At 46.5% G+C, this 13308-nt stretch overlaps 1 protein-coding gene across 3 annotated transcripts in view; it reads left to right on the top strand.

Annotated features, from left to right (window-relative positions):
* LOC128698496 (uncharacterized) overlaps positions 1-13308 on the top strand; it is a 178751-nt gene that overhangs the window by 103902 nt on the left and 61541 nt on the right. For all 3 annotated transcript variants that reach the window (XM_070084971.1, XM_070084970.1, XM_070084969.1), the window contains exons 25-29: positions 5734-5851; positions 6319-6556; positions 6737-7351; positions 7766-7942; positions 8418-8596. In XM_070084971.1, coding sequence (XP_069941072.1) covers positions 5734-5851; positions 6319-6556; positions 6737-7351; positions 7766-7942; positions 8418-8596 — 1327 coding nt within the window. The remainder of the gene's footprint in view (positions 1-5733; positions 5852-6318; positions 6557-6736; positions 7352-7765; positions 7943-8417; positions 8597-13308) is intronic.

The following is a 13308-nucleotide window of genomic DNA, read 5'->3' as shown; positions in this document are numbered from 1 at the left end:
CAGTGTTAGTACTGGTGACTTAACCACCGTGAGACAGTGTTAGTAGTGGTGACTTAACCACCGTGAGACAGTGTTAGTAGTGGTGACTTAACCACCGTGAGACAGTGTTAGTAGTGGTGACTTAACCACCGTGAGGCAGTGTTAGTAGTGGTGACTTAACCACCGAGAGACAGTGTTAGTACTGGTGACTTAACCACCGAGAGACAGTGTTAGTACTGGTGACTTAACCTCCGTGAGACAGTGTTAGTAGCGGTGACTTAACCACCGTGAGACAGTGTTAGTACTGGTGACTTAACCTCCGTAAGACAGTGTTAGTAGTGGTGACTTAACCACCGTGAGACAGTGTTAGTAGTGGTGACTTAACAACCGTGAGACCGTGTTAGTAGTGGTGACTTAACCACCGTGAGACAGTGTTAGTAGTGGTGACTTAACCTCCGTGAGACAGTGTTAGTAGTGGTGACTTAACCACCGTGAGACAGTGTTAGTAGTGGTGACTTAACAACCGTGAGACAGTGTTAGTAGTGGTGACTTAACCACCGTGAGACAGTGTTAGTAGTGGTGACTTAACAACCGTGAGACCGTGTTAGTAGTGGTGACTTAACCACCGTGAGACAGTGTTAGTAGCGGTGACTTAACCTCCGTGAGACAGTGTTAGTAGTGGTGACTTAACCTCCGTGAGACAGTGTTAGTAGTGGTGACTTAACCTCCGTGAGACAGTGTTAGTAGTGGTGACTTAACGACCGTGAGACAGTGTTAGTAGTGGTGACTTAACCACCGTGAGACAGTGTTAGTAGTGGTGACTTAACCTCCGTGAGACAGTGTTAGTAGTGGTGAATTAACCACCGTGAGGCAGTGTTAGTAGTGGTGACTTAACCACCGTGAGACAATGTTAGTAGTGGTGACTTAACCACCGTGAGACAGTGTTCGTAATGATGACTTAACCTCCGTGAGGCAGTGTTAGTACTGGTGACTTAACCACAGTGAGACAGTGTTAGTAGTGGTGACTTAACCACCGTGAGGCAGTGTTAGTAGTGGTGACTTAACCACAGTGAGGCAGTGTTAGTAATGATGACTTAACCTCCATGAGACAGTGTTAGTAGTGGTGACTTAACCAACGAGGGACAGTGTTAGTAGTGGTGACTTAACCACCGTGAGACAGTGTTAGTAGTGGTGACTTAACCTCCGTGAGACAGTGTTAGTAGTGGTGACTTAACCACCGTGAGACAGTGTTAGTATTGATGACTTAACCACCGAGAGACAGTGTTAGTAGTGGTGACTTAACCACCGTGAGACAGTGTTACTAGTGGTGACTTAACCACCGAGAGACAGTGTTAGTAGTGGTGACTTAACCACCGTGAGACAGTGTTACTAGTGGTGACTTAACCACCGAGAGACAGTGTTAGTAGTGGTGACTTAACCACCGTGAGACAGTGTTACTAGTGGTGACTTAACCACCGTGAGACAGTGTTAGTAGTGGTGACTTAACCACCGAGAGACAGTGTTAGTAGTGGTGACTTAACCACCGTGAGACAGTGTTAGTAGTGGTGACTTAACCACCGTGAGACAGTGTTAGTAGTGGTGACTTAACCACCGTGAGACAGTGTTAGTAGTGGTGACTTAACCACCGTGAGACAGTGTTAGTAGTGGTGACTTAACCTCCGTAAGACAGTGTTAGTAGTGGTGACTTAACCACCGTGAGACAGTGCTAGTAGTGGTGACTTAACCACCGTGAGACAGTGTTAGTACTGGTGACTTAACCACCGTGAGACAGTGTTAGTAGTGGTGACTTAACCTCCGTAAGACAGTGTTAGTAGTGGTGACTTAACCTCCGTAAGACAGTGTTAGTAGTGGTGACTTAACCACCGTGAGACAGTGTTAGTAGTGGTGACTTAACCACCGTGAGACAGTGTTAGTAGTGGTGACTTAACCTCCGTAAGACAGTGTTAGTAGTGGTGACTTAACCACCGTGAGACAGTGTTAGTAGTGGTGACTTAACCTCCGTATGACAGTGTTAGTAGTGGTGACTTAACCACCGTGAGACAGTGTTAGTAGTGGTGACTTAACCACCGTGAGACAGTGTTAGTACTGGTGACTTAACCACCGTGAGACAGTGTTAGTAGTGGTGACTTAACCACCGTGAGACAGTGTTAGTACTGGTGACTTAACCACCGTGAGACAGTGTTAGTAGTGGTGACTTAACCACCGTGAGACAGTGTTAGTACTGGTGACTTAACCACCGTGAGACAGTGTTAGTAGTGGTGACTTAACCACCGTGAGACAGTGTTAGTACTGGTGACTTAACCACCGTGAGACAGTGTTAGTAGTGGTGACTTAACCACCGTGAGACAGTGTTAGTAGTGGTGACTTAACCACCGTGAGACAGTGTTAGTAGTGGTGACTTAACCACCGTGAGACAGTGTTAGTAGTGGTGACTTAATTAACCACCGTGAGAAAGTGTTAGTACTGGTGACTTAACCACCGTGAGACAGTGTTAGTAGTGGTGACTTAACCACCGTGAGACAGTGTTAGTACTGGTGACTTAACCACCGTGAGACAGTGTTAGTAGTGGTGACTTAACCACCGTGAGACAGTGTTAGTACTGGTGACTTAACCACCGTGAGACAGTGTTAGTAGTGGTGACTTAACCACCGTGAGACAGTGTTAGTACTGGTGACTTAACCACCGTGAGACAGTGTTAGTAGTGGTGACTTAACCACCGTGAGACAGTGTTAGTAGTGGTGACTTAACCACCGTGAGACAGTGTTAGTAGTGGTGACTTAACCACCGTGAGACAGTGTTAGTAGTGGTGACTTAACCACCGTGAGACAGTGTTAGTAGTGGTGACTTAACCACCGTGAGACAGTGTTAGTAATGGTGACTTAACCACCGAGACAGCGTTAGTACTGGTGACTTAACCACCGTGAGACAGTGTTAGTAATGGTGACTTAACCACCGAGACAGCGCTAGTACTGGTGACTTAACCACCGTGAGACAGTGTTAGTAGTGGTGACTTAACCACCGTGAGACAGTGTTAGTATTGGTGACTTAACCTCCGTGAGACAGTGTTAGTAGTGGTGACTTAACCTAAGTGAGGCAGTGTTAGTACTGGTGACTTAACCTACGTGAGACAGTGTTAGTAGTGGTGACTTAACCATCGTGAGACAGTGTTAATAGTGGTGACTTAACCACCGTGAGGCAGTGTTAGTACTGGTGACTTAACCACCGTGAGGCAGTGTTAGTACTGGTGACCTAACCACCGTGAGACAGTGCTAGTAGTGGTGACTTAACCACCGTGAGGCAGTGTTAGTAATGATGACTTAACCACCGTGAGGCAGTGTTAGTAGTGGTGACTTAACCACCGTGAGACAGTGTTAGTAGTGGTGACTTAACCACCGTGAGGCAGTGTTAGTACTGGTGACTTAACCACTGTGAGACAGTGTTAGTACTGGTGACTTAACCACCGTGAGACAGTGTTAGTAGTGGTGACTTAACCACCGTGAGGCAGTGTTAGTACTGGTGACTTAACCACCGTGAGACAGTATTAGTAGTAGTGACTTAACCACCGTGAGACAGTGTTAGTAGTGCTGACTTTACCTCTGTGAGACAGTGTTAGTAGTGGTGACTTAACCACCGTGAGACAGTGTTAGTCGTGGTGACTTAACCTTCGTGAGACAGTGCTAGTAGTGGTGACTTAACCTCCGTGAGACAGTGTTAGTAGTGGTGACTTAACCACCGTGAGACAGTGTTAGTCGTGGTGACTTAACCTCCGTGAGACAGTGCTAGTAGTGGTGACTTAACCTCCGTGAGACAGTGTTAGTAGTGGTGACTTAACCACCGTGAGACAGTGTTAGTAGTGGTGAGCTAACCACCGTGAGACAGTGTTAGTACTGGTGACCTAACCACCGTGAGGCAGTGTTACTAGTGGTGACTTAACCACCGTGAGACAGTGTTAGTAGTGGTGACCTAACCACCGTGAGACAGTGTTAGTAATGTGTGGGTGTTGTTACAGGTAGTGTTGTGTGTGACGCCGTGCGATGATCTGATATAACACTGTGTGGGTGTTGTTACTGGTAGTGTTGTGTGTGACACCGTGCGATGCCCTGAGATAACACTGTGTGGGTGTTGTTACTGGTAGTGTTGTGTGTGACACCGTGCGATGCCCTGAGATACAGTGTGTGGGTGTTGTTACAGATAGTGCTGTGTGTGACACCGTGCGATGCCGTGAGATAACACTGTGTGGGTGTTGTTACAGGTAGTGTTGTGTGTGACCCCGTGCGATGATCTGATATAACACTGTGTTTGTGTTGTTACAGGTAGTGTTGTGTGTGACACCGTGCAATACCCTGAGGTAACACTGTGTGGGTATTGTTACAGGTAGTGCTGTGTGTGACACCGTGCGATACTCTGAGATATACTATGTGGGTGGGTGTTTTTACGCATACTGTTGTGTGTGACACCGTGCGATGCCCTGAGATACTCTGTGTGGGTATTGTTACATGTAGTGTTGTTTGCGACACCGTGCGATGACCTGGGATACACTGTGTGGGTGTTGTAACAGGTAGTGCTGTGTGTGACATAGTGCGATGCCCTGAGATACACTGTGTGGGTGTTGTAACAGGTAGTGTTGTATGTGACACCGTGCGATGATCTGATATAACACTGTGTGGGTGTTGTTACTGGTAGTGTTGTGTGTGACACCGTGCGATGCCCTGCGATACACTGTGTGGGTGTTGTAACAGGTAGTGTTGTGTGTGACACCGTGCGATGCCCTCAAACATTTCTGTGTGACACCGTGCGGTGCCCTCAGATAACACTGTGTGCGTGTTGGTACAGGTAGTGTTTTGTGTGACACGGTGCGATGCCCTGAGATACACTGTGTGGGTGTTGTAACAAGTAGTGCTGTGTGTGACACCGTGCGATGCCCTGATATAACACTGAGTGGATGTTGTTACAGACAGTGTTATGTCTGACACCGTGCGATGCCGTGAGATAACACTGAGTGGATGTTGTTACTGGTAGTGTTGTGTGTGACACCGTGCGATGCCCTGCGATACACTGTGTGGGTGTTGTAACAGGTAGTGTTGTGTGTGACACCGTGCGATGCCCTCAAACATTTCTGTGTGACACCGTGCGGTGCCCTCAGATAACACTGTGTGGGTGTTGTAACAGGTAGTGTTGTGTGTGACACCGTGCGATGCCCTCAAATACTACTGTGTGGCACCGTGCGGTGCCCTCAGATAACACTGTATGGGTGTTGTAACAGGTAGTGTTGTGTGTGACACCGTGCGATGCCCTCAAATATTTCTGTGTGGCACCGTGCGGTGCCCTCAGATAACACTGTGTGGGTGTTGTAACAGGTAGTGTTGTGTGTGACACCGTGCGATGCCCTCAAACATTTCTGTGTGACACCGTGTGGTGCCCTCAGATAACACTGTGTGGGTGTTGTAACAGGTAGTGTTGTGTGTGACACCGTGCGATGCCCTTAAATATTACTGTGTGACACCGTGCGGTGCCTTCAGATAACACTGTGTGGGTGTTGTAACAGGTAGTGTTGTGTGTGACACCGTGCGATGCCCTCAAATATTACTGTGTGGCACCGTGTGGTGCCCTCAGATAACGCTGTGTGGGTGTTGTAACAGGTATTGTTGTGTGTGACACCGTGCGATGCCCTCAAATATTACTGTGTGGCACCGTTTGGTGCCCTCAGATAACACTGTGTGGGTGTTGTTACAGGTAGTGTTGTGTGTGACACCGTGCGATGCCCTGAGATACACTGTGTGGATGCCCACCTGCTGCCCGACCACTGTTGTCCCACCTGCACCCACTGTCACCACCTGGGAACCACCTACCAGTAAGTACCATCAACAGAACGACTCCTAGACTGCTGCAGTGACTCACAGTAACAGTGGTACTAGCAGTTAGTAGTAGTTAATGGTAGTAGTAGTGGTAGTAATGTAAATAGTAGCACTGACAGTATTGATATATTAATGTTCAGCGTTAAACCCGTGTGGGCTGAAGATACGTAACTCAACATTCAGACTCACCCTCCTTAACATCAGCTGTTTTCAACCCAGGTGAGTCAAAAGAAAGAAGCAGAATATTCACCATCGCTTAGTCAACAGCTGTCTTGTAAGATGGATACCATATATATATATATATATATATATATATATATATATATATATATATATATATATATATATATATATATATATATATATATATATATATGGTTGGTGAGGTGTGTGTGGTTCTGAGTGTTGTATATCAGCCATATCTGTGCATCAGGGCTGCGTCTGAGTGATGTACATCCATCAGATCCGGCTCTGAGTGGTGGCTGGAGGAAGATCCTTGTGTTAAGTGCCGGTGTGAGTCCGGTTCCGTCACCTGCGTCTCCCAGGCCGGCTACTGCAACCCACAGTGCCCACATCCGGCTACACCAGCTGGCCACTGCTGCCCACTCTGTGACGGCTGCCTCTACCACAATATCCACTACCATAACAACCACAACTTCACTCTCTCTCACCAGAACCATTGTCTGGAGTGCCATTGCTTGGTAAAGTGTTTATTAATCTTAGAAGTAATTTTGAAACACTTAGAAGCTTCAGTAGTTAGTTTAACAGTAACATACTTTAACTTTAACAGACTAACACAATATGTTAGTCTAACAGAGAACTCACTGTGTCATTCTAATTATCCTCCTTTAATTCACACTTCTGTTTGGTTTACTTGGCAGAATGGGCATGTACACTGCCAGGAGGCAGTGTGTGCTGAGGTGGTGTGTGAGAGCCCACTGCTGGAGGAAGGTACCTGCTGCCCTACGTGCCCTCACACTGCTGCTACTACTGCCTCTCCTCACACTGCTGCTACTACTGCCTCTCCTCACACTGCTGTTGCTGCTGCCTACCGTTCAAGCTACGACTCAGCATCCTCCTATCTATCAGCACCATCTATTCTTCCACATACACCACATTTTCACCTCTATTCAGAATTACTTTCACGTTCTGCAGCCTCCAGCACCTCTCCGGCAGCCACTACATCGCCCCCTACACCCACTCCTACATTACCTATTTCTACACTATCTCTATCGCCAACCCCCTCTTCGTTACCACATTTACCCACTGTGCTCTTCCCTATTGCTTCACCCCCTTCGTTTTCCTCATCTCTCTCACCCACATATCCTCCCTTCTCCCCACCTGCCTCTCCTCCTCCTCCTCCTCCTCCGGATCTTCCTTCCTCATCTTCGTGTCCTTTTTGCCGTTTTTCGTCGTGTCTAGTGGAGGGGACTGTGTACCAGCTGGGAGTGACCTTCCAGCATCCAGCTCACCCTTGTGTCCAGTGCTCCTGTACGGTAAGACGGACCTTACCAACTTAATCTCTCATTTCTGTCTCTCTGGGTTGAGGTTTAAGACGTGTCCAATAATGTCTTCATATCGGTAATTAAGATACCCGAGTGTTGCACACGTGTCTTACTCATTAACTTGACCTTACTGCTCGTTATTGTTTGCTTGTCTCAGACGTGGTAAACAGAGACACATGTTGCTTGTAACACTGACTTTGTTTATCCTCAAATAGCAACAGTGATTCATTAGAAACACAAATATGTATTTTCACTCTTAAACAATCTTTGCTTCAATTTATAATTTATATATATATATATATATATATATATATATATATATATATATATATATATATATATATATATATATATATATATTTATATAGGTGTGACCCACATCTCTTCCTTCCTACCTTATCTCAGGGCACTGGATTGACGTGTGGGTCGGTGCCCTGCCCCACAGTGCCCTGTACCCACCCAGCGATGCCCTCAGACGGCTGCTGCCCAGTCTGCCATGACTGCCTCTTCACCCTCAGGGTCTTCCCTGACGGTGACAGCTTCATCCACGAGCACGACCCTTGCCAGGAGTGCCAGTGCCAGGTGAGAGGTAACAGCTGTGCCACTGCCAAGTGGTGGGTGAGGTTTCAACACTTTTACACGCGAGTGACCTCTTCACCATCAGTCATGAATATATTAATATCTGGAATATACACCTCAGAGTATAATATACTCGGAAAAACTTACACTTCTCATCGCATGTATGACTATCTATACCTCCGAGTATAACTAAATTAAGTTTCAGACATAGATACTGGTGCCACAAAGAAACACTTGACTGCTGTCAGACATCTTTCTGGGGTTCCAATTGTCAACATTGTCAACAAATTGAAGTACCTACCTGATTCCCTAGAGATTTAAACAGCTACCTGTTTGTGGGTAGACGTGAGAAGAGAGGTAAAAAATGTGGATAGACAGGTAGAGAAGAAAGCTTGGGTAGACAGGAAGATTGTGAGTAGAAAGGAAGACAGAGGAGAAAGAGTAAGTGATTTTAACACTGGTTTGCTATCTCCCCCAGGCTGGCACTGTGCGGTGTGACACTGTGCGCTGCCCCTCCCCACAGTGTGCCCAACCCCAGGTCCTGAAGGGGGTGTGCTGCCCCTTCTGTCTCACTACCCACCAGTGTAACTTCCATGATAACCACTATGATAACCACGAGGTCTTCCTGCACCCCCACGACCACTGTCAGGAGTGCAGGTGGGTGACACCACTGTCGGCAGTGCAGGTGGGTGACATCACTGTCAGGAGTGCAGGTGGGTGACACCACTGTCAACAGTGCAGGTGGGTGACACCACTGTCAGGAGTGCAGGTGGGTGACACCATTGTCAGCAGTGCAGGTAGGTGACACCATTGTCGGCAGTGCAGGTGGGTGACACTACTATCAGCAGTGCAGGTGGGTGACACCATTGTCAGCAGTGCAGGTGGGTGACACCACTGTCAGCAGTGAAGGTGGGTGACACTACTATCAGCAGTGCAGGTGGGTGACACCATTGTCAGCAGTGCAGGTGGGTGACACCACTGTCAGCAGTGCAGATGGGAGGCACCCCTGTCAAGAGTCAAGGTGGGTGACACCACTGTCAGCAGTGCAGGTGTTGTACACCACTGTCAGCAGTGCAGGTGTTGTACACCACTGTCAGCAGTGCAGATGTTGTACACAACTGTCAGCACTGCAGGTGTTGTACACCACTGTCAGCAGTGCAAGTATTGCACACCAATGTCAGCAGGCAGATGTTGTACACCACTGTCAGCAGTACAGGTGTTGTACACCAATGTCAGCAGTGCAGGTGTTGTACACCACTGTCAGCAGTGCAGGTGTTGTACACCACTGTCAGCAGTGCAGGTGTTGTACACCACTGTCAGCAGTGCAGGTGTTGTACACCACTGTCAGCAGTGCAGGTGTTGTACACCACTGTCAGCAGTGCAGGTGTTGCACACCACTGTCAGCAGTGCAGGTGTTGCACACCACTGTCAGCAGTGCAGGTGTTGAACACAACTGTTAGCAGTGCAGGTGTTGCACACCACTGTCAGCAGTGCAGGTGTTGTACATCACTGTCAGCAGTGCAGGTGTTGCACATCACTGTCAGCAGTGCAGGTGTTATACACCAATGTCAGCAGTACAGGTGTTGTACACCACTGTCAGCAGTGCAGGTGTTGTACATCACTGTCAGCAGTACAGGTGTTGCACACCACTGTCAGCAGTGCAGGTGTTGCACATCACTGTCAGCAGTACAGGTGTTGTACATCACTGTCAGCAGTACAGGTGTTGCACACCACTGTCAGCAGTGCAGGTGTTGCACACCACTGTCAGCAGTGCAGGTGTTGTACATCACTGTCAGCAGTACAGGTGTTGCACACCACTGTCAGCAGTGCAGGTGTTGCACATCACTGTCAGCAGTACAGCTGTTGTACACCACTGTCAGCAGTGCAGGTGTTGTACACCACTGTCAGCATTACAGGTGTTGTACACCAATGTCAGCAGTGCAGGTGTTGAACACAACTGTTAGCAGTGCAGGTGTTGTACACCACTGTCAGCAGTACAGGTGTTGTACACCAATGTCAGCAGTGCAGGTGTTGAACACAACTGTTAGCAGTGCAGGTGTTGCACACCACTGTCAGCAGTGCAGGTGTTGTACATCACTGTCAGCAGTACAGGTGTTGCACATCACTGTCAGCAGTGCAGGTGTTGCACATCACTGTCAGCAGTGCAGGTGTTGCACACCACTGTCAGCAGTGCAGGTGTTGTACATCACTGTCAGCAGTACAGGTGTTGCACACCACTGTCAGCAGTGCAGGTGTTGCACATCACTGTCAGCAGTACAGGTGTTGCACATCACTGTCAGCAGTACAGGTGTTGCACACCACTGTCAGCAGTGCAGGTGTTGTACATCACTGTCAGCAGTGCAGGTGTTGCACACCACTGTCAGCAGTGCAGGTGTTGCACATCACTGTCAGCAGTACAGGTGTTGCACATCACTGTCAGCAGTACAGGTGTTGCACACCACTGTCAGCAGTGCAGGTGTTGCACATCACTGTCAGCAGTACAGTTGTTGTACACCACTGTCAGCAGTACAGGTGTTGTACACCACTGTCAGCAGTACAGGTGTTGCACACCACTGTCAGCAGTGCAGGTGTTGCACATCACTGTCAGCAGTACAGGTGTTGTACACCACTGTCAGCAGTACAGGTGTTGTAAACCAATGTCAGCAGTGCAGGTGTTGAACACAACTGTTAGCAGTGCAGGTGTTGCACATCACTGTCAGCAGTGCAGGTGTTGCACATCACTGTCAGCAGTGCAGGTGTTGTACATCACTGTCAGCAGTGCAGGTGTTGCACATCACTGTCAGCAGTGCAGGTGTTGCACATCACTGTCAGCAGTGCAGGTGTTGTACAGTTTGTCCTTGACTGTTCTTTCTGTTGTATATCCTGTAGTACTTTTTGTGCCTTCATGATGTACATCACTGTGTGTTTCAAGTGTACACTGTGTGTTTCAAGTGTACACTGTGTGTTTCAAGTGTACACTGTGTGTTTCAAGTGTACACTGTGTGTTTCAAGTGTACACTGTGTGTTTCAAGTGTACACTGTGTGTTTCAAGTGTACACTGTGTGTTTCAAGTGTACACTGTGTGTTTCAAGTGTACACTGTGTGTTTCAAGTGTACACTGTGTGTTTCAAGTGTACACTGTGTGTTTCAAGTGTACACTGTGTGTTTTAAGTGTACACTGCGTTTTTCAAGTGTGCACTGTGAGTTTCAAGTGTACACTGTGTGTTTCAAGTGTACACTGAGTGTTTCAAGTGTACACTGTGTGTTTCAAGTGTACACTGTGTTTTAAGCGTACACTGTGTGTTTCAAGTGTACACTGTGTGTTTCAAGTGTACACTGTGTGTTTCAAGTGTACACTGTGTGTTTCAAGTGTTCACTGTGTGTTTCAAGTGTACACTGTGTGTTTCAAGTGTACACTGTGTTTCAAGTGTACACTGTGTGTGTTTCAAGTGTACACTGTGTGTTTTAAGTGTACACTGTGTGTTTCAAGTGTACACTGTGTGTATCAAGTGTACACTGTGTTTCAAGTGTACACTGTGTGTGTTTCAAGTGTACACTGTGTGTTTTAAGTGTACACTGTGTGTTTCAAGTGTACACTGTGGGTTTTAAGTGTACACTGTGTGTTTCAAGTGTACACTTTGTTTTTCAGGTGTACACTGTGTTTTTCAAGTGTACACTGTGTGTTTCAGGTGGACACTGTGTGTTTCAGGTGTACACTGTGTGTTTCAAGTGTACACAGTGTGTTTCAGGAGTACACTGTGTTTCAGGTGTAAACTGTGTTTCAAGTGTACACTGTGTGTTTCAGATGTACACTGTGTGTTTCAGGTGCACACGGTGTGTTTCAAGTGTACACTGTGTGTTTCAAGTGTATACTGTGTGTTTCAGGTGTACACTGTGTGTTTCAGGTGTACACTGTGTGTTTTAGGTGTACACTGTGTGTTTCAAGTGAACACTGTGTGTTTCAGGTGTACACTGTGTGTTTCAAGTGAACACTGTGTGTTTCAGGTGTACACTGTGTGTTTCAAGTGTACACTGTGTGTTTCAGGTGTACACTGTGTGTTTCAAGTGTACACTGTGTGTTTCAGGTGTACACTGTGTGTTTCAAGTGTACACTGTGTGTTTCAAGTGTACACTATGTGTTTCAAGTATACACTGTGTTTTTCAAGTGTACACTGTGTTTTTCAAGTGTACACTGTGTTTTTCAAGTGAACACTGTGTTTTTCAAGTGTACAATTGGTGTTTCAATTGTACACTGTGTGTTTCAAGTGTACACCGTGTGTTTCAAGTGTACACTGTGTGTTTCAAGAGTACACTGTGTGTTTCAAGTGTACACTGTATGTTTCAATTGTACACTGAGTGTTTCAAGTGTACACTGTGTGTTTCAAGTGTACACTGTGTGTTTCAAGTATACACTGTGTTTTTCAAGTGTACACTGTGTTTTTCAAGTGTACACTGTGTTTTTCAAGTGTACACTGTGTTTTTCAAGTGTACACTTGGTGTTTCAATTGTACACTGTGTGTTTCAAGTGTACATCGTGTGTTTCAAATGTACACTGTGTTAAAAGTGTACACTGTATGTTTCAAGTATACACTGTGTGTTTCAATTGTACACTGTGTTTTTCCAGTGTACACTGTGTGTTTCAAGTGTACACTGTGTGTTTCAAGTGTTCACTGTGTGTTTCAAGTGTACACTGTGTGTTTCAAGTGTACACTGTGTTTTTCAAGTGTACACTGTGTGTTTCAGGTGTACACTGTGTGTTTCAAGTGTACACTGTGTGTTTCAGGTGTACACTGTGTGTTTCAAGTGTACACTGTGTGTTTCAAGTGTACACTGTGTGTTTCAAGTGTTCACTTTGTGGTTCAAGTGTACACTGTGTGTTTCAAGTGTACACTGTGTGTTTCAAGTGTACACTGTGGTTTTCAAGTGTACACTGTGTTTTTCAAGTGTACACTGTGTGTTTCAAGTGTACACTCTGTGTTTCAAGTGTACACTGTGTTTTTCAAGTACACTGTGTGTTTTAAGTGTACACTGTGTGTTTCAATTGCACACTATGGGTTTTAAGTGTTCACTGTGTGTTTCAAGTGTACACTGTGTGTTTCAGGTGTACACTGTGTGTTTCAAGTGTACACTGTGTGTTTCAAGTGCACACTGTGTGTTTCAGGTGTAAACTGTGTGTTTCAAGTGTACACTTTGTGTTTCAGGTGTACTCTGTGTGTTTCAAGTGTACACTGTGTGTTTCAGGTGTACACTATGTGTTTCAAGTGTACACTGTGTGTTTCAGGTGCAAACTGTGTGTTTCAAGTGTACACTGTGTGTTTCAGGTGTACTCTGTGTGCTTCAAGTGTACACTGTGTGTTTCAGGTGTACAC

This window comes from Cherax quadricarinatus, chromosome 14, assembly GCF_038502225.1.
Source record: "Cherax quadricarinatus isolate ZL_2023a chromosome 14, ASM3850222v1, whole genome shotgun sequence".
Taxonomy (NCBI): Eukaryota; Metazoa; Arthropoda; class Malacostraca; order Decapoda; family Parastacidae; genus Cherax; species Cherax quadricarinatus.
The sequence above is the reverse complement of the archived record's forward strand: the minus strand, read 5'-3'. Positions and strand labels throughout refer to the sequence as shown.